We start from the raw sequence: 20,327 nt of genomic DNA on the forward strand, positions 1-20,327 counted from the left end.
AATAGAGGGCTCTTGAGGTAAGGATCTCATAGAAGTAGAAGGATCATGAATAGTTTAAATTTCAGAGGAGGAAGACCAGAGGTACTTGGCCCCAAAGTTTTCACCTGTTATCTGCCACAGCACCTAAAATACTACTCTCAAAGATTCCTTTCCTCAGGTTTTGAAAGTTGTGCAGTCATGAAGAGCCCCCTGTGGAAATGCAAGGTCTACTGGAAGACCTTACACAAGGCAGTCATCTGAGGATATACAGGAAGGGCAGGGAACGGGAGATAGAGTGCCAGCCCCAACCTGACAGATCTCACAATTTTGTCTAATGCCAATATTTAAAATCCAGAAATCACCATTATTGCAATTTGGCTTGATATAAACCTACATAAATAAAAACAAAAGGGCCACCTGGGACTTATTAGGAAATTCTATTTCAGAATATGCTAGGGGACTGGTCTTTTGAATGAGGCCATTTATATTGATTTCTCAATTACATAGCACATTTTCTTTGTCTGATGTTTGTTTTTTAGTTAGGCTCTGGTGTGGTGTTTAAACACTGCATACTTTATAAACCTGCTACATCACTACAGTTTAATACCACTGAATTAATTTAGTATTCCTTTCCAGTTCTTTATCACCATCCTTCTAGAAATCTGGAAAAGCTCCTATGTCTCTAGGTATTGAAATAAAAATGTAGGAAGAGGAAGAAAATAAATTTTTATTGGTAAAAAACTATAGTCCCTTAAAATGGATTTGAGAGTTAATTAATACTCAGACCACCATCTCCAGAGAGACAGAGAAAGGATTAGGAGGCAAGAGAACCGAGTTTTACTCTGAACTCACCACCTTCCAGCCATGTCACCGTCCCCTCTCTCTGGACATAAATATCCTCCTCTGTGAAGTTGGGGTATGTGGAATCAATGACTACTCAGGCCTCTTCTGTTTCTAACATCCAAGAACCCAATAACCCAAGGAGGTGAACACTCCACATATCGAAATGTTCCTGGCACTGAAGTGAATCATTCCACTTGGGAGGCTGGATTTCCTCAGTCCCTTTATATGCAGATGTATTCAATGGGATCAAACAATGAAGGAAACCCAGGACTCTATTTTAAGACAGAGCCTCCAAACTCGGCAGGAGACAAGGTTAAAGAGGGCCCAGGTAGAAGAGAATCCAAAACTGCTTGTAGCACATTATCATAATTTTAACTTCTTCCTTCCTTGAAAAGGAGACTCCCTTGGCCGGCATTTACCTTTGAGCTGTTTACGACCTTTAGCCAAATCATTCATCCATTTCAGGACTTCAGGATTAGATGTCTTGTCACCATGGGAAGGCTGCAAGGGAGGGGAAAATGGGGGTGGAAGGAGGGAAAGGGAGGGAGGGAAAGAAAAAAAGAGAGAAAAGGAAAAAAAAATGTTAAGCAGCGGAGGCACACAAAGATAGTTCAGGAACATATATAAAGCTGGGAGGGAACTTCAGGCAAGCTATCTCCAGCAGATGAAGTTGCGTCTGATAAACAGAGCAAACATTCCTGACTTCCTCCACTCTTTCATCCTTGCCGTGGACCTTGTTTCTAAGCACGCCTGGTCACCTGGCATTTTTACATAGTCCTCACCATGCCAGTGCCCCATAAAGTCTACCTCTCAATCACCTTGTGGGCTACCCACACCTGACACCCCATGGCCAGGTCACTCTTTGTATCAATGTAGAGGGCCATACTGACACAAACCAGTACTTCCTCCCTTGCCTCTGTTCACGGTTTACGACCACACCCTGTCTAGGGAATACTACAAACTGGAAGCTTTAGCTCCTATCAGTCACAAGCTCCAAGCTGAAGAAACGAGACCCCAAGATCTCTAAAACCTTATAAGTCTGAGAAGTCAGTATGTATGGAAGAATCCTCATCCTCAGATTTCACTCCTCACTATTTACAGACTCACTATTCTGCTGGAGTAGCATTAAAGATCAACCATATGCGTGTGGACTTGGGCAAATTATTTAGCCTCCCCATGCCCCAACTTGATCTAGCAAATGAGGATTTAATAGCATCTTTCTCATAAGGTTTCTATGAGGGATAAATCAGTGAATATGCATGAAACATGATGAGTCTGAAACATGAAACATGATGAATATGCATGAAGAAAAGTCCCAGGCACATGCTAAACACTATAGATGTGTTAGCTAGAATCTAAAATATTATTACTGCTATCGTTACTGGCAGAGGGGACAGTAGTGGTGGTGGTGGTCTTACTACCAGATCTTCAAAGGAACCGTAAGTCTTACCAACACACACACGTAGGATAGTATGTCCTCACTAGTAAATAATCACACCTGGATGTGGCAATAAGAATATAGCTTTAATTTTAGAAGACTATGACTCAGTTCATACAAATCATTCACCTTGATTTCTGGATTTCTTTTCAGAGTATAAAAGTGAATTTTCTATAGAAAAGAGAAACTAGGAGAGAAGAACAGCAAACATACCCACTCTGGTAACTTAAACACAGGCTCAAGAAATTAGCCGTTACTTTGAATTGGGAATATATTAATAGCAAAGAGCTATATAGGCATGCTCAGGAAGACATCATAAACACTGCAATAGTAGCCAGAAATGTGTGCAGTGTTAGTGACAAGACCGGCAGCTCTGCTGTGATTAAGAATCTATTAAATCCATGTAACATCAGCAGGTTGTTGGTGAGACAGAGAGACATGGGGAGAAAACTGTGTTCCTCTCAAGTCTGAAGAAAGAAACAGTGATGGTGTAAGAGGATCATCAAATATACACGGGATTGGATGTTTTAATTGTGAAACACAAAACATGGTTCTGTCACTTCTATAGAGATGTAAAATCCATACAGTTTAAAAATCAAGATGCAAAATAACACTGAGGGAAGATTCCCCTCCCCTTCACCTTCATGGAAGCCCAGTGATTTTTTTTTCCTACAGGAGCCAAGAAGGGAGACTCTGGTTTCCAGGAGGGAAGCCCTGGTTTCAGGACCATGGACAGCGACGCAGGGACACACCTCCAACGGCTGCTCCTGGTCCTACTCACCGTCTGCTAGAATGACCCACTGGACTACTTCCCTGATACAATGTTAAGTACTCTGACTGTGGGTAACAGTCTGGTTATGTGAACAGTCAATATTTTATACTTGGCTTCTCAAAATCCTCACAGAACTCTCCACATTGATCTAAAAACATCCTGTTCTCTGGAACATTCCTTTTTCACTGGATATGCTCCACACAGTTAATGTACTCTTTTTGAAATACTGTTAAAAACAAAAAATCTAAGACCCTAAGCCAAGGACCAACGACCAAGAAGCAAACTTACACTACTGCAAACAGGACTTAGTAGAAATTTAAGGCTGAATTTTCTGGCAAAATATTTGAAAGCCTGAAATCATTTTCTAAAATGAATTTTGTATTTCCTTACTCCTGGGAAAGCTTTCAAAAAAGGTTAAATCAAGCTGAGAAGGATGGCAGCTCTCATATCACATAGAAAGTTTTCAAACACAAGCTGTGGATCTTCAAGCCTTCTAACTTCTGGGCTGAAATATTTCAGTTTAATAGGCCCCAAGGGCCATAAACCACAAACTTAGTGTAGATATTGTTCAGTGTGATTTAAATGGGGCTCCTGAGTCACATAACTGAGGGTGCTGCTGGACCAGACTTGTGATTTGCCAAACACGCCAGTGGTAGAGAACCCGCATATTTACGCAGGAGATGTAAGAGGTGTGGGTTCAATCCCTGGTCGGGAAGATCCTTTGGAGAAGGGCATGGTAACTCACTCCAATATTCTTGCCTGGAGAATCCCATGGACAGAGGAGCCTAGCAGGCTACAGTTCAGGGCATCAAAGAGTCGGACATGACTGAAGCAACTTAGCACACACACTCATGCAAAGACAATTCAAAAGACATCTTACAAAGATTTACAGATCAGGAATGAAAGGACCCATGTTACTGTCTTAGCTGTGATTAATTCTTTGCTGTGTGAACCTAGGGAAGTCACTTCCCTTCTCTGAGCCTCAGTTTCTTCAGTGGTCAAACAAGAGAAGACTAACTAATCCTTTCTAATTCTAACACTCTCTAATTCTACTGAAAGTAGACATCTGGCTGAAACAGGTTTTTTTCTAGGTGCATGAGTCTAACAATAGTTAAATGTAAAATGTAAACGTGTAGGAAACAAACACAGCTCTGGACAGGAACTGAAATAGTTATATTCAACAGAGCAGGAAGGATGTATATTGTATTAGGGCATCAGACTAGCATGGAGGGCCAGCAGGAACTTGGATTCAAAAATTAGCAGCAGGTGCTGTTAATTCCACAGTCAGGCTTCCAGGAAGGAAAGCCATACACACAGCAACCAATTCAAGTCCAGTGACATGTCAAACCTCTAACCACAGCCTGGCATCCAGACAGGAAGGGTGAGGGGAAGCCCTGTTTCCTGAGACACAGAAGGTTCTGATTACATCAAAGACTTTCACACACAGAGAGAAGTCGTGACCATGAAGTCTTTTACTGCTCCCAAACCCATCCATCTGCATGTTTAAATGTGTGGGCAAGTGTCTGCTTTGGCCCTAAAGTTTCTCCAGACAAAGGCAGGAGGTGCCAGGAGGAATTATTTTCTCAAATAGCCAACTGCCAGGTGACCTGTTATATATTCAGACTCTACACAATCTAGAGTCTATATCTGCAGGCAGAAAAATCTACTGGAAAATTAATGTCTATAATTTTCCTTTTTACTTCAACAAGGCAGAGGTTGTCATGGGATAGCCTGTTCAAGTATCACTCAAACAGATGAAAAAGTTAGTAATATCTAGGACCACTTACTTCCCTGGTGCTAAAACTGTAAGAAGCAACACATATGGCCTCCCTCATTTAATACAAACCTAAGAAGTCACTATTAATATTAACTCCACTGTTCAGATGGATAGAATGAGACTCAGAAACATAAAGTAACAAGACCCAAGTCGCAGAGTTCATAAGTGGCTGTGCTTGGATTCAAACCCAGGTCAGACTGATTCAAGAACCACCAAGTAAGAACTATTAACAGGCCCCTGGGGATGGAGGCCCTAGCTGTTTCTCTACAGTTTCCAGTACAAGGGCATTGCAGATCCAGCAACACTCCAGCAGCAGACAAGGAAAATCAGCTCCTCTCGGGCTATATGGACTTTTCAAAATGCGGACACTTTAAGAATTTTACTCCACTCCTCCATTGTAAAACCAACTCATCTTTAACCACCCCAAACCTGAGATGCTAGGACACAACTACCTTAGGAAGGCTGTAAGTCCTTTCTGGGCCTCCTGTTCCTTATCTGTGAAATAAAGCCTGTACTTACAATGCGCACAGCACCCTCTTACTACATGAAAGACCATAAGCAGCTGTGGCTGCCTGACCTCAAGGAAGAGAAGAGTCTTTAGCACCCTGACTGAAGTTGTCTTGAAAGCTAATCTGATTTTTCTTTTCCATCCATTTTGCAAAGCTAAAAATTACTCCTTACAACCCCTCTTTTAGTGAATTTGCAGCCACTGTGGGAAGCACAGGACAGGAAGAACAGGAAAAAGAAATATTACTCACAGCTCCCTCCCAAGAACTTACCCACACCTCAGGAACCAGCAGATTGCCTCTGGACCAACTGCTTAGTGAGCCTTTAAATATTTTAAGATGTATGAGACCTTATCCCCTGTTCTCTTTTATTCTAATAACAAGCTGTTCTGGGCCCTTTGCCAAAAATCCAGTATCTTTGTGCAGTTCTACACGGATATGATTTTTCTCTATGCCATGATCACCATTACAGACAATAAATAAAACTAGCATTGGGACATCAGGACAGTTAGCTCTGACTCTATCACTTCTTTTTTTTTTTCATTTATTTTTATTATTTGGAGGCTAATTACTTTACAATATTGTAGTGGGTTTTGTCATACATTGACATGAATCAGCCATGGAGTTACATGTATTCCCCACCCCGATCCCCCCTCCCACCTCCCTCTCCACCTGATTCCTCTGGGTCTTCCCAGTGCACCAGGCCCGAGCACTTGTCTCATGCATCCAACCTGGGCTGGTGATCTGTTTCACCCTAGATAATATACATGTTTCAATGCTGTTCTCTCAGAACATCCCACCCTCGCCTTCTCCCACAGAGTCCCAAAGTCTGTTCTGTACATCTGTGTCTCTTTTTCTGTTTTGCATATAGGGTTATCATTACCATCTTTCTAAATTCCATATATATGTGTTAGTATACTGTAATGTTCTTTATCTTTCTGGCTTACTTCACTCTGTATAATGGGCTCCAGTTTCATCCATCTCATTAGAACTGATTCAAATGAATTCTTTTTAATGGCTGAGTAATATTCCATGGTGTATATGTACCACAGCTTCCTTATCCATTCGTCTGCTGATGGGCATCTAGGTTGCTTCCATGTCCTGGCTATTATAAACAGTGCTGCGATGAACATTGGGGTGCACGTGTCTCTTTCAGATCTGGTTTCCTCAGTGTGTATGCCCAGAAGTGGGATTGCTGGGTCATATGGCAGTTCTATTTCCAGTTTTTTAAGAAATCTCCACACTGTTCTCCATAGTGGCTGTACTAGTTTGCATTCCCTCCAACAGTGTAAGAGGGTTCCCTTTTCTCCACACCCTCTCCAGCATTTATTGCTTGTAGACTTTTGGATAGCAGCCATCCTGACTGGCGTGAAATGATACCTCATTGTGGTTTTGATTTGCATTTCTCTGATAATGAGTGATGTTGAGCATCTTTTCATGTGTTTGTTAGCCATCTGTATGTCTTCTTTGGAGAAGTGTCTGTTTAGTTCTTTGGCCCAATTTTTGACTGGGTCATTTATTTTTCTGGAATTGAGCTTCAGGAGTTGCTTGTATATTTTTGAGATTAATCCTTTGTCTGTTGCTTCATTTGCTATTATTTTCTCCCAATCTGAGGGCTGTCTTTTCACGTTGCTTATAGTTTCCTTTGTTGTGCAAAAGCTTTTAAGTTTCATTAGGTCCCATTTGTTTATTTTTGCTTTTATTTCCAATATTCTGGGAGGTGGGTCATAGATGATCCTGCTGTGATTCATGTCGGAGAGTGTTTTGCCTATGTTCTCCTCTAGGAGTTTTATAGTTTCTGTTCTTACACTTAGATCTTTAATCGCTTCTTATTTGCAACACTGTCACACCAGCACAAAGGCTGGTGTCTCTCTGAGAGAAAGGATGAGATCAGGGTTTGTCCCTAAGAGTGGCCTGAATAGATGTCACTTGATAGGTGCTCATCCATCAACCAGAAAGTACTTTATTGTCAAAGAAAACTCTCCCTCATTCTGTTCCACAATTAGAGATTCCATCCTTTGTGCCCTTAATAGGTTCTTGGATTGTGCTGTGCTTAGTCACTCAGTCGTGTCCAACTCTTTACGACCCCATGGACTGTAGCCCACCAGGTTCCTCTATCCATGGGATTCTCCAGGCAAGAATACTGGAATGGGTTGCCATGCCCTTCTCCAGGGGATCTTCCCAACCCAGGGATCGAACCCAGGTCTCCCACATGGCAAGAGGATTCCTTACCATCTGAGCCACCAGGTATGCCTAAGAATACTGGAGTGGGTAGCCCATCCCTTCTCCAGGGGATCTTCCTGACCCAGAAATTGAACCGGGGTCTCCTGCATTGCAGGCAGATTCTTTACCACTTGAGCTACCAGGGAAGTCCTAATAGGTTCTTATCTAAATGCAAATGACTCCATGTTGGATCTGCTTTCTTACCCCAAATACAAATGAGAAAAAGTTAAAGAACAAATAAGACCATAATTCAAAATCTTTCCAAATTTGAGTCCTAGGAACACTAGTGATAGTAAGGTTCCTCAGGGGAAAAAAAGAGAGAGAGAGAAATCAATAATTAAATCAGTTTGGAAATAAGAGTTGCAATTTGTTGCTAGGAATTATCTTAGCAGAGATCAGTTGACAGACCCAGGAGGGACTCCACTTATGATGAGTCCTGGGTTGGCCGAGGGGAACTGAGCTGTCCCCAGGCACAGAGGTATACTCAAAAAGGAAGGACAGAAAAGCCCATATGCCTCTGACACAATCCACTCATTTCAAATCACAGGGGCCTTCCTTACCCGGTACTTCTTTTCTTGTTCAAATTTTTCTTCAAATTTCCTAATTTTCCGCTTGAGGCTCTGGATGTGCTTGGTGAGCTGGGTGATGGTCTGCGGCTCCTTGCCATCACCACAGCTGCACCGGGAAGAACTGCGGAGCCTGCAATGATCCAGGGAGGGAGACAGTCATTAAAAACACTATCGTATATAAAACAGATAACTAACATGGTCCTGCACTACAGCATAGGGAACACTACTTAATACTCTGTAATGGCCTATCTGGGAAAAGAATCTAAAAAAAGAGTGGATACACGTATATGTATAACTGATTCACTTTACTGTACATCTGAAACTAACACAACATTGCATATCAACTATACTCCAAGAAAATGTTTTTAAAAAGATATAAATTATAACAAAACAATTATGGCTGGTTCACCTTGTTAAACAGCAGAAATTAATACAATATTGTAAAGCAACATTCTTTCAATTAAAAAACAAATTAAAAAAAAAAAAAAACAATGGTCTTCCAGTAAACACTGCTGCTTATCTACAAACCCAGCTTCCTGGATTATCAGAAAAGTCCAGAGGCCAGCTCATCATTTGATGAGCCTCCTATGGTAGCATCTGCTGGGTATTGGAGACCCCTGATTCACAGAACTCCATTATAGGCAAATGTTATCAAGGAATTTTGTCTACAAAGGTCAGAATATTAGTCTAGGAAATGCATTTCCTAAATCTTGAAGGATGCCAATTTCAGACAAATGAGACCACGTTATCCTCAATAAATGGCATGCATGTGTGCTTGTGCTCAGTCTTTTGTGACCCCAGGGACTGTACCCCATTCAAGCTCCTCTGTCCATGGGATTTTCCAAGCAAGAATACTGGAGTGGGTTGCCATTTCCTTTTCCAGGGGATCGTCCTGATCCAGGGACCAAACTTACATCTCCTGCATTGGCAGGTGGATTATTTACATCTGAGTCACCAGGGATTGAGCCCAGACTAACAATATGTTCAAAAAGGATTCAGATGAGTAGTTAAGTTTTCTTGATATAATAGAGCCTTTGTGAATCTGATAAAAGAAATGGACTCCCTCTCTAGAAAACATGTTTATTTTCTCACCTAACATACTTTAAAATAGTAATAATTCACTAACTCCCTCAAGTCCATCAGTAGACAGTCCATGGAACAAGGTCTGGATAAATTCATGAGTGAGAGCAGGAGGTATTAAGGAGAATGTAGGAATTCCCAGCACATATATTTAATCAAGGGAAGACTCATTTTAGCTATGCATCAAAACTACTAATGGAACTTAAAAAAAAAAAAAGAACACATAGTTTCACAGTTTTCTTTGTGGGGGAGCTATTGTAAGCTACCACTTTTCTAGAATCAAAGAAGAAATTGAGATGAACAACTTGCCAAGCATTGCCACAATCCATCCATTGAGGCCACTCCTGGACACAGAAATAATAGTGAGCTCACCAAGAATGGCATTTCCGGTATTTGCATGTGCACATTTCTTAGGATTCTGGTCATTTCATGAAAATCATTCAAACACGTGAGCCATATGGCAACTTGTGTCTTGAGACCATTTCCTTCTGAGATAAGAAAGCTTCAAACGGCATTCTTAACTAGAAAGTACACTGATTTTTTGCCATGTATGGTTCGGGGCCTGCAGCTGCTTTTGGTAGGCATGTTTGCTCTATTTTTGAAGTTTATTTATAAACTTCACTGTAGTTTATAAATGGAGTATATGAAAACTATATGAAGTGAAGATAAGAACAAGATTTTTTTTACATCATAAACTGCTGAGTGCTGGGTGGAGAAGGGGCTGATTCGGGGTCTAGGTTGAATCTCTGGCTTTGGCTGAAGATGGAGCATCGTGGTGACAGCAGGGGGTTGTCGCCGTCGGTGATGTGACAGAGCAGCCTGCTAGTCTCAACAGAGAGCACGTCTTCTGGCGCGCTGTCCGCTTCATTCTGCCCATCTCTGTGCACGGGCGCAGGGTCTGAGGAAGTAAGATACATCATCGTGTCTCAGAAGTGACAGAGGGCTTGAGACTGTCACGTTCCTAAACAAAGATCATCAACATGCATTACAATGTCTCGCCTTTTTGTCATTTCTTCCTTCTGGGGATATGAAAGCCTTTCAAAATACTGTCATGTTTGTTCTCACAGAACCTGGACAGAAAACATTACAAGCCCAACGCACGCCAAAAACGGAAACGCAGATTATTTCAGTCCAAATTACAGCATCAGCATAGCCCAAAACTACAAAAATCCTCTCTTTATTTCATATTATTTACATATGTCAGAGAGTACATTATAAAACGTTAGAGTGGAAAAGAGGAAACAATTACATGGAACTGGAGCAAAAGATGAGGGAGAATAGTTATAACAACTGCCAGTGAAGGAAGAGAAAGGAGAAAACAAAGGAGGAAGAGAGGGGTAGAGAGTCCTCAGACAGAAAATCACTCAGCACTCCTTAAACATGATGGAGAACTCTGCTTATTTACATGAAATGATGTTCAGAGTATGCTAAATGAGAAAACCACACATTTCAGCACAAGATGGTACACATTTCTGTGTACAAATAAACACACTAAATGATCAAAGAAGCTACATAGCAAATACAAAGCATGGTGGGATTAGAAATGATTCTAGTTCTTCTCTAAAATTTGACATACCATTTTATTTGGGACAAAAACCAAGAACGAAACCTGCTCTAAACCCTCTCCTGGGTGAGGTAATCTCTCTGCCTGAATTCTGTGATCATTCCCCTTTTAAATAAGCTCTTTAGCTCCCCCACCAGGGTCAGTCCAGATGGGGGGCACCCTTGTGCTACCCAGGTGAGGGGAGGGGGATGGGGAACAGGAGGATGCCTAGTCAGGGTGGCCGAATTAAGAGTCTTCCATCCTGTGGTGCTGTACAGAGCTACTCAAAAAGATGTCAGAAAACTTCTCAATTTTGCCCAGAAAACAGGTTGGAACAACCCGAGGCTTTCTCCTATTCTGACTTTCCTAAAGAAAGAGGAAAAACACAGCCTTTCTGGGTGATAAGCGAATCTGAAAATACTGACAATCCACTTTTCCAAAACAAACATTTATCACAATTTAGGAATGGATGAATCTTGGTCAGGTTTAGAATGAATGGCTCATGTTTTCTAGAGCTTGAAATGCAATTTGCTTTGTGCAACAAAGGTTGGATTAGGTCCTTGTATGTTTTCAGGCAGCTTCTCCCCTGTTTGGCTGTAGGCTAGGAGGGTGGACAGTGCCTCCTATTGGGCCTCTGAAGTTTGCTGATAGCACTTTTGTCAGTGCCTGAGGCTGGTCAGAAATGGATGGGGTGAGGGCTGGGGAAAAGTTGGAGTCAGATGAATGCCAAAGCTAGGCCCACAGGCAGCATGACTAACACAACTCACCACAGGCGACACCCTTGCTAAGAATAATTTAGCCAGAAAACATTGCCATTTGGAGGGAGCACTGAGGAGTAACATGAATGACAGCATATGCTACAATGACCTTCAACATCCACCAAGGAGTGTCTGAGTGCCTCACCAAATCCTCCTCGTAAACCATTAGACTCTAAGAAGAAATTCATTTTATTCATGTTACCTATTTCTGGCTAGTATCATTTGGTATTAATGATGAGGAAGAGAAAGATCTTTATCAAGCACCTAGGACCAGCATATTTTTTGCTGAAATAGAAAGGATCTTTGGCCTTCAGCTCAGCTGTGGGGCCAGGGTAAAAACTAAGAGGCCTGGAGCCTCTCAGTGGTGCCTTATAATGAGTGGGGGCGCCTGGGGCCCTAGGCATATGACTAATGTGGGGGTGAACAAAAAGCTCTCAGCCTCTGAAACTCACAGAGACCTAAGATGTGACTTCAAAGAACCACAGGCCAGTGTGAATGGCTTGTTTTGAACTGTGCTGCAATTGTAACTGTAAATCTCCATGTGGGTGGCGTCTGTTTTTTGTGGCATTTTTTGTGCCATTAACATCACAACCTCTCTTCCCCACAGATCACCACCGAAGGAGGTGGTGGGCCCGAAAGGTCCCAAAGTGACCAGCTGAAAAGCGCCAGTCAGAAACTGGTGATCGGGTAGCACCTGATCTAAGTTGAGAAGTGGCTTAACTGAACCTGTGGCCACAAGCCTTTTGTGCGCATTTGTGGAGACAGGGTCATTGAGCTCCTTGCTCAGAAGAAGCCAGGGTAGCCTAAGTGCCAACCAGTATTGCTGCCACCCTGGGAACACAGCCCAGGCCTCCACTTGCAGACCCGGCTCCCCAACAGGGAGAAGCTTATGGCAATATTAAGTGGCTTCTGATGGGACCCTGGGAAAGGAAGGGGCAGCTCGCCAGGGTCCATGCTGTGATGCGTTCAGAGGGAGGGTCTGGGAACCAGGAGTGTGAGGTGCTTATACTTTCTTGTGGCACTCCAGTGTGTTCACTGATTTCTCTCCACATCCTTGTTTGGACCATCTAACAGGGCTGTGACAAAAGAGTCAAAGGAGATCCGCTGTTCGCCATCATGCCTATAGTTAACAATAGTGTATCACTGACACTTAAAATGCACATAATCTCACATTATGTGCATTAGCTCAATAATTGTTTTTTCCTTGTGTGTTCTAAAATTTCTGTAATGAATACATCTTAATTGTATAGGAAGATAAAAACAATAAAAGTTAATATAAAAATCTGGGGGAAAAAAGGATACCTGAGAAGGGAAGTAAGAAACAACCCCCACAGACAGAACAAGAGAGAAGAAAGACTGTGAGTTTGAATACCAGGTCCTCCACCTGTTAAGAGGCACTTCAGAAAAAAGTGAACATTTTAAAACCTGTTTCTTCCTTCATCTGTAAAATGGGGAGAATAATGGTGGGTGCCTCTCAAGACTGAGGATGAAATGAAAAAAAAACTGTACCCCCTACAAAATTTTTGCCATATCCACATAAACCTATTTTTAATATATATTTATGTATGTACATATGTTTATGTTATACATATAATCTTAATTTCTTTTTTATTTACAAGGTTATGTTAGTTTCAGGTGTATAGCAGTGATTCAATTACTCTTTTTCGGATTCTTTCCCATACAGTTTATTACGAAATATTGAGTACAGTTCCCTGTGCTATACAGTAGGTCCTTGATGTTTATCTATTTTATATATAGAATTATGTATATGTTACTCCCAAATTCCCAATTTGTTCCTCTCCCTCATTATATATAAAATTATATACTATACATAATCTTAATTACAATCTATAAATTTTTAAAAATTTCAGCTTCATCTTAGGCAATAAGGGCCAAGAAATCATGAATTTGATGTGCTAGTTACATTTCTTCAACTAATACACATTGAAATAAATCCCTATTAAAACAGTGTTCACCCATGCATCCTTTGTATAGCATCCTTGGTAAAGCACTGACACGAGGCAAAGGAACTGCTAAATGTGGTAGCCCTGAGAACCACAATTATCAAAATAAGGAATTTGAATATGATCCCCTCTTACTGAACACCAGCTCCACAAAGAGTCCTTACAGGGTTAATGTGGGAAACGACAGCCAGCACAACCTCGACACATTGTACCTCCCACCACTTCTTATGTATAAATAAGAATAATAATCATATCTAATAGTTATGCAGTGATTCACTGTGCCCCCAAACTTCCAGTTAGAGTTTCTGCAAGGATTTAATCTTCAAAATAACCATACGGGGCTGGCAGTTACGTGATCTTCATTTTACATTCAGGAGGGAAGGTGATATGACTCCAGTCGGGGCCAGGGGGTCTGACCAATGCCTGAGGCAGAAGACTCCATGTCTCCGGCCCTGCAGGCCAGAGAGAATTCCTGGCCGCCTGCTCACTGAGCAGTAGGGGCCACAACGGAGGCATGTAGTTATCATCAGGTGTGAAGACCAGAGCCCATTTCTGAGCTGGCTGCAACCCCAGGCAGGAACAGATGCTATTTACAGCTGTTACATGAATCAGATTTTAAAAATATATTTTTTCCAATGTGAACTCTTAAGTGATTCAAATGTAAATCAACTATACTTCAATAAAAATTTTAATTATAAAGTAAATAAATAAAGTGATTTAAGATTTAAATAAATCTCTGCACCCACTTGAGATGGACTGCTGAGATCTGAGTCACAAATTAGACCTAGGCTTGTGGATTTGTTAATTTGTGCTTCTGGGTATGCCCATCCTAGTGGGCCCATATGTAGCACTGAGATACATCGCAAAATGCCAAACATCAGCCTTCGATGGTATTAAAAACTAAGTAAGCCAGAAACATGTACATGATTCTAATGAGGCTCAAGCATCAGAGTTCTTGGCCAGCCTTATCTCTAAAAGGGCCACCAAAACACAACCAAGAAACAAACTCAAAACATCTGATGGATACATAATGGATTCAGTTACAGAATGTGTTGAATTTAAACGGCTAAATACACTGAGAGCTTGAAGTCATCCCAAGAACTAAGCCTAGGGAAACAGATGAGCTTGTCTGCTCAGAGACCACTGGGAGGGAAGCAGTATCTCCAAGGTGAGGATGGGTGGGTAAAAGTAAGGACAGATGAAGACATATTCTGGGTGAATGAAGCTGATAAGCTACCAAATGGCACAAGGCTGGCACTCCTAGCAGGATTTTATGTGCCAGCTTCTGTAGACAGAAACATCAGGGAGCTAGAGGGGTGAGGAATTTGTCATGGTGAAAGCAAGGCTGGACTCCATGGCAAGCACCCTGCATACCCCAAGGGGCAGTTCGCCATCAAGGTTAAAAACACTGGCTACAGTTTCAGAAACACCCAGATCAAGTCGATTCTTTGGCAGATGTGTGACTTGGGATACATTATTCAATCTTTCTCAATCTCAGCTTCCCCATCTTTTTCAAGTGAAAATGACATCAGTATCTACCTCACAAACTGTTGGAAGGATTTTTAAAGACAAGGAACCTCAAGTGCTTTGTATAGTGCCTAGGAAAGGGGGCCTAATAACTCACCAATGACACAGAGCTCATAAATGACAGTTGTTGTTGGAATTTACAACGGTATCTTTGACCTAGTTAGGAAACTGAAGAGGGGAGCCAGAGGGGAAATGAGTTTGGTTCTGGATGCGCTGAGGTAGGAGGCACTTTTGATCATCCAGGAGGAGGTGCCCAGCAGGCCCCATACACACATAGGGAGGTGCTCAGGAGACATGTCCTAACTGGGCCTGACCTCTGTGTGCATGTCACCATTTACACCATGCTTCTGGAGGAGGGAACGAGCTAGTGAGCATCATTTTTATTTTGAAGGAGCCAATTACTGACTTCAATTCCAACGAACCACCAGTAGATTTGGGCACTGCATCAGCTGAGCAATGAGAAATTCCAAAATCCTTCCAGAAAACCAGAAAATTACATTGATCCAGAAGCCTCAGCTCAGATCTAAACTTATTCCTTGCCTCTGCATTTTTGGTTGCAACTTCCTAGTTAAATTTCCATCAGTTAAAACTGAAAAGAAGCATGCACCCCAATGTTCATTGCAGCACTGTTTATAATAGCCAGGACATGAAAGCAACCTAAAGGTCCATCAGCAGAGGAATGGATAGGAAGGTATAGTACATATATACAATGGAATATTACTCAGCCATGAAAAGATTGAAGTAACGCCATTTGCAGCAACATGGATGGCCCTAGAGATTGTCACACTCTCAGAAAGACAACTATCATATGATATTGCTTATATAGAATCCAAAAGACTGATACAAATGAACTTATTTACAAAACAAAATAGTCTCACAGATGTAGAAAACAAAACTAAGGGGGAAAAAAGGGGAGGGATAAATTGTGAGATTGGAATGAACATACACATATGACTATATATACATTGTGCTTAGACACTTTCAATCACGTCTGACTCTTTGTGACCCTATGGACTGTAGTCCGCCAGGCTCCTTTGTCCATGGGATTCTCCAGGCAAGAATACTGGAGTGGGTTGTCCTGTCCTCCTCCAGGGGATCTTTCTGACCCAGGGTTCAAACCCAGGTCTCCTTTGTCTACTGTACCAGCACTTTCCCACTAGGCCACAGCTACCTGGGAAGCCCACAATAACTAATGAGAACCTACTGTATAGCACAGGGAACTCTACACAACACTCTGTAATGACCTATATGGGAAGAGAATCTAAAAAAGAGTGGATATATGTTTATGTATAACTGACTCACTTTGCTATACAACAGAAACTAACATGACATTGTAAATCAAATATACTCCAGTAAAAATTAATTTAAAAAATTTTCCATCAGTAAATAGTAACCCATGTTTTAGGTTTTTTTTAGTAGTTCTTAAGATAAATTTAATACTATCACTCCTGTTCCCTAGAGAATTATGGAAAGACAATTCTAGGATATTGTTTTCTTGGTTCACTGCTATTATATCTAACATATGCAACACTTTTTGCCAAGTACACAAAACGCTGAAGTACATAAATCTTCAGGGTATACTGTCACCAATTATTTTAGAAATCCTAAAACTTAGATGCACTCTGATAAGACACTTTTATAGTTCTTTTAAAGTATTTTCACTGTTTAAATGGTAAAAAAAAAATGAGGACTAAATGACCTCCAGTTTAAAAAAGGTAGTATCAACAGATACATGTATCTTTTTTAAATAGAGGAAAACTGAAAACAATTTAAATGTTCATCAAAGGAGAATATAGGGAAGGCAATGGCAACCCACTCCAGTACTCTTGCCTGGAAAATCCCCTGGACAGAGGAGACTAGTAGGCTGCAGTCCATGGGGTCACTAAGAGTCAGACACGACTGAGCAACTTCACTTTCACTTTTCACTTTCAAGCATTGGAGAAGGAAATGGCAACCCACTCCAGTGTTCTTGCCTGGAGAATCCTAGGGACAGGGGAGCCTGGTAGGCTGCCGTCTAAGGGGTCGCACAGAGTCGGACATGACTGAAGTGACTTAGCAGCAGCAGTATCAACAAAAGCCCAAGCAAAGGAAAATCACACTGTATTCTGCTAATATGTTGTTTACAGCATCATTTTGGGAGGTATAAACAGTTTGAACTCACCCAAATTTTCGGTATTAGAGTAATATTCAACAAATTTAAATGTCTAAATGAATTTCAATAAATATCTTAAATATGCTTTCATTACACATGGTAACTGGCTTAGCAAAGGAAAGTACCCCAACTAGGCTGAATGGAGACACAGGAAGACAAAGTAGTAAGGTAGTACCTGAGAAAAAGGAGCAGCCAGAAGGTTGTGGAGGAAGAAAAAGAAGAAAGCCAAAGATCCCATCTCTGGAAAAGGAAATGACAACCACTCTGGTATTCTTGTCTGGGAAATCCGATGGACAGAGGAGCCTGGGGGGCTATAGTCCATCACAGGGTTGCAGAGAGTCGGACACGACTTAGCACATACAGCACATTGACACCATGCTGCTGGAGTGGGCGAGCAGGCAGGCAGGCAAGGCAGGGTGACAAGGGCTGAGTTTATTCTGCAGTGGAAGTAAACGTCTAACCTGAGGCAGCCTGAGGCACTTGGATGTTGGTGACTTCCACCCAAACTCAAAACTGTGCCGCGGGCTACAGTAGCAGGACCCGCCCTGAGGACAAGGTCAGACTGCCGAGTCTCTGTCGTGTTGAGAAAGGGAAGAGGTCCATACTTTGCATTGTTCTGGAGAACATGAGGCAGGGATCATTCATATTTTTGCAAGCAGCTTCTATACAGCACCAAACCAAATACACAATTCGGGGAGAAAAGAAGAAATGACCTTCTAGACAAGTCTAACCAAGGGACTTGATGAATGTTTCCACTTTCTTCTGATTATTCAAGATTTAACCTCGTCACCTATATGCGCACTGTCGAAGAACCACTGAGAAATAAACAAGGGAAATGGCTGATGAACAGGGTCTAATCTCTGAAAACATCTTTTCCCTTCCATGTGTCACAAAAGTGGAGCCAAGTGCTCAGCTAAGCTGTGGGGGGGAGGGGAGGGGGGAGGAGAAAGAGCAAATAACACCCGTGAGTGTCCAAGATTCAGAAATACCCTCCTGGTACATGGAGAAAGCTCAGTGCTGGAATGTTGATCATTTCTCAGCCTAAACAACTTTCCGCATCTTCTAGCTGATTCCTGCACAACTGAACACGTCAATGGGACAGCTGATAAAAATCTGCGATTAAGGTAGCAAGACCCATTTTCAAAAGGTTTTCATTAATGAGCCGATGTGCTTTGAAAAGCAAAAGGAAATTATATACAAGGCAAACAGGAAAGCTACAGAAAGAAATTCCAACCTTCAAAGCAGTCTATATCTTCATAGGCTCATTCAATGTCAGTTATGAAAAATTAAGTCAAAAAAGTTGTACTTGCAGTTCCTCCACAGAGACACAGAAAAGTATGATTCTAGGGAACTGGAAGAGACAGAAGAGGTTGTCCATCTTGGGCTTGGGGGTTGTTTAGAGCACTGTCAGACACTGAGCATCTAGGCAAACGGTCTGATCTCTTCCAGACTATTCTTCATAAGCATGAAAGAAAGAAAAGGCAGAAAGGAGGCTTTTAAAATGACTATAATATATGAGAAATGATGTGCAGAGGAAAGCGGGCATATGACAACTCTCTGTACTATATGTTCAATTTTCTATAAACCTAAAACCTCTTAAAAATAAAATCTATTACTTAAAAACCTAACACATGTATAAGCACACTGATTAAAAGTCTAGACTCTGGAGTCAGAGTCCTAAGCTTAGTCTGAGATGCCACTTGTTCACAGCTATTATGTCCTTGGCCAGATGAGCCACTTCAAAACTCAGATTCTCTGTAAACAGTATAGTGAGGATAAATGGGACAATAACATACATTCACCACAGTTCTTGGCCTGACTTTAAACTTGAACTTAAAATTTTTAAAAATAATAACCTGATGGTTCAGGCTGTGGGATTTTTATTCATAAGGCAGTTATAGAAATGGCTATCAGATAATTATATTGTCATCTATGAGTTTTGAAATCATTTTTAAAAATGCTTTATTTGGAAAACAAGGATTATTGTGGAGCTCCTTGTTTCAGAGACTATGAAGATGGTGATAAAAGCATCAGAGAAAATTTATTAACAGTAAAGATCTTTTCTAGCCAAGTTATGTCATAGGTGTAGCACAGGATAGATTTTATGATAATGAATGTAGTTTCAACTTTAATAAGAGGTAATTATTCAACCATCAGCTCTTGATTCCCTTAAGCAAAAGGTATTTATGACAGATGCTGTCATAAATACCTTTTGCTTAAGGGAACTAGTACAATGTCAATCAAATGCAGGAGTCAAGAGAGGACCTAGGGAATAAGCAGTGCTAAATGTCATTTCCACACCTTGAAAATTATCAGAAATTATAATAAAGTAGACATTTAAAGACAAATGCAAGCATTATCAACTGGAGGGAAGGAGATATAAGCTCTGAATGGCCAGCTTTTTAAATAATGATCACTGACATTTATTGAGCATTTACCATGGGTGATGTGCTAAAAACCTGATATGTATTATGCTGTCATCCTCACAGCAATCCTAAGAGGTAGATACTATCCTTTTTCCCTTTTCAAAGAAAAGGAAACTGAGGCACAGAGATCAAATAACCTGTCTAAGATTACCCAACAAGCATATCAAGTTCTACGAAGAGCTGTATTTCTGAGCAAGACAGAACCAATGAATATAATTCATTTGGTCTTTCAAGAAGTCTATGGCATGGTGTTCATACCAAAAGTCATTTAAAAACAAAACCAAATGATGATTGGGCTAAATGTTTTTTAATGGAAAAAAAAAAATTCACTTACTAATAGGCCCCAAAGAACAGGGTTGAATTAGTATCTTTATGAGAGACATGTCAGTACTAATCCTTGCTAATGGATCCTGAATTAACCTTTTTTCATATTTCAAAAACAACATAGAAGCAAAAATAGAGTTGTGAGTCCGAGTTTGCAGATGATGTTAGTATTTTTTAAAGAATAAAATGCAAAGCAACCACAGAAGAAGCTTGCAAACCAGGAGGAAGGTCAATAGTGGCAGATGACCCTCAGTGTGGGTCAGTGGAGAAAACTAACCCATCTACACTTAACAGATAATCAGCACTAAACTATTAGTTTGATAGGAAATGGGATTTTTGGAGCTTTTATAGAGTATAAGATATGACAAAAAAGGTCAAGAAAACAATGTACATTTCTAGGAAGAGTATGGAAAGCAATCCAACAATCATAATTATTTTTTGAATAG

General features: G+C 41.0%; 1 protein-coding gene across 8 annotated transcripts in view; it reads right to left on the reverse strand.

Moving 5' to 3' along the window:
• Positions 1–20,327, reverse strand: part of FAM13C (family with sequence similarity 13 member C) — a 138,211-nt gene that overhangs the window by 16,148 nt on the left and 101,736 nt on the right. For 6 of the 8 annotated variants that reach the window (XM_043925530.1, XM_043925532.1, XM_043925531.1 and 3 more), the window contains 3 exons: positions 9,875–10,085; positions 8,099–8,237; positions 1,242–1,323 (listed from right to left, as the gene is read on the reverse strand). In XM_043925530.1, the coding sequence (XP_043781465.1) occupies positions 1,242–1,323; positions 8,099–8,237; positions 9,875–10,085 (432 nt within the window). The remainder of the gene's footprint in view (positions 1–1,241; positions 1,324–8,098; positions 8,238–9,874; positions 10,086–20,327) is intronic. The other 2 variants (XM_043925533.1, XM_043925534.1) reach the window with 1 other exon arrangement.

This window comes from Cervus elaphus, chromosome 15 (genome assembly GCF_910594005.1).
Source record: "Cervus elaphus chromosome 15, mCerEla1.1, whole genome shotgun sequence".
NCBI lineage: Eukaryota > Metazoa > Chordata > Mammalia > Artiodactyla > Cervidae > Cervus > Cervus elaphus.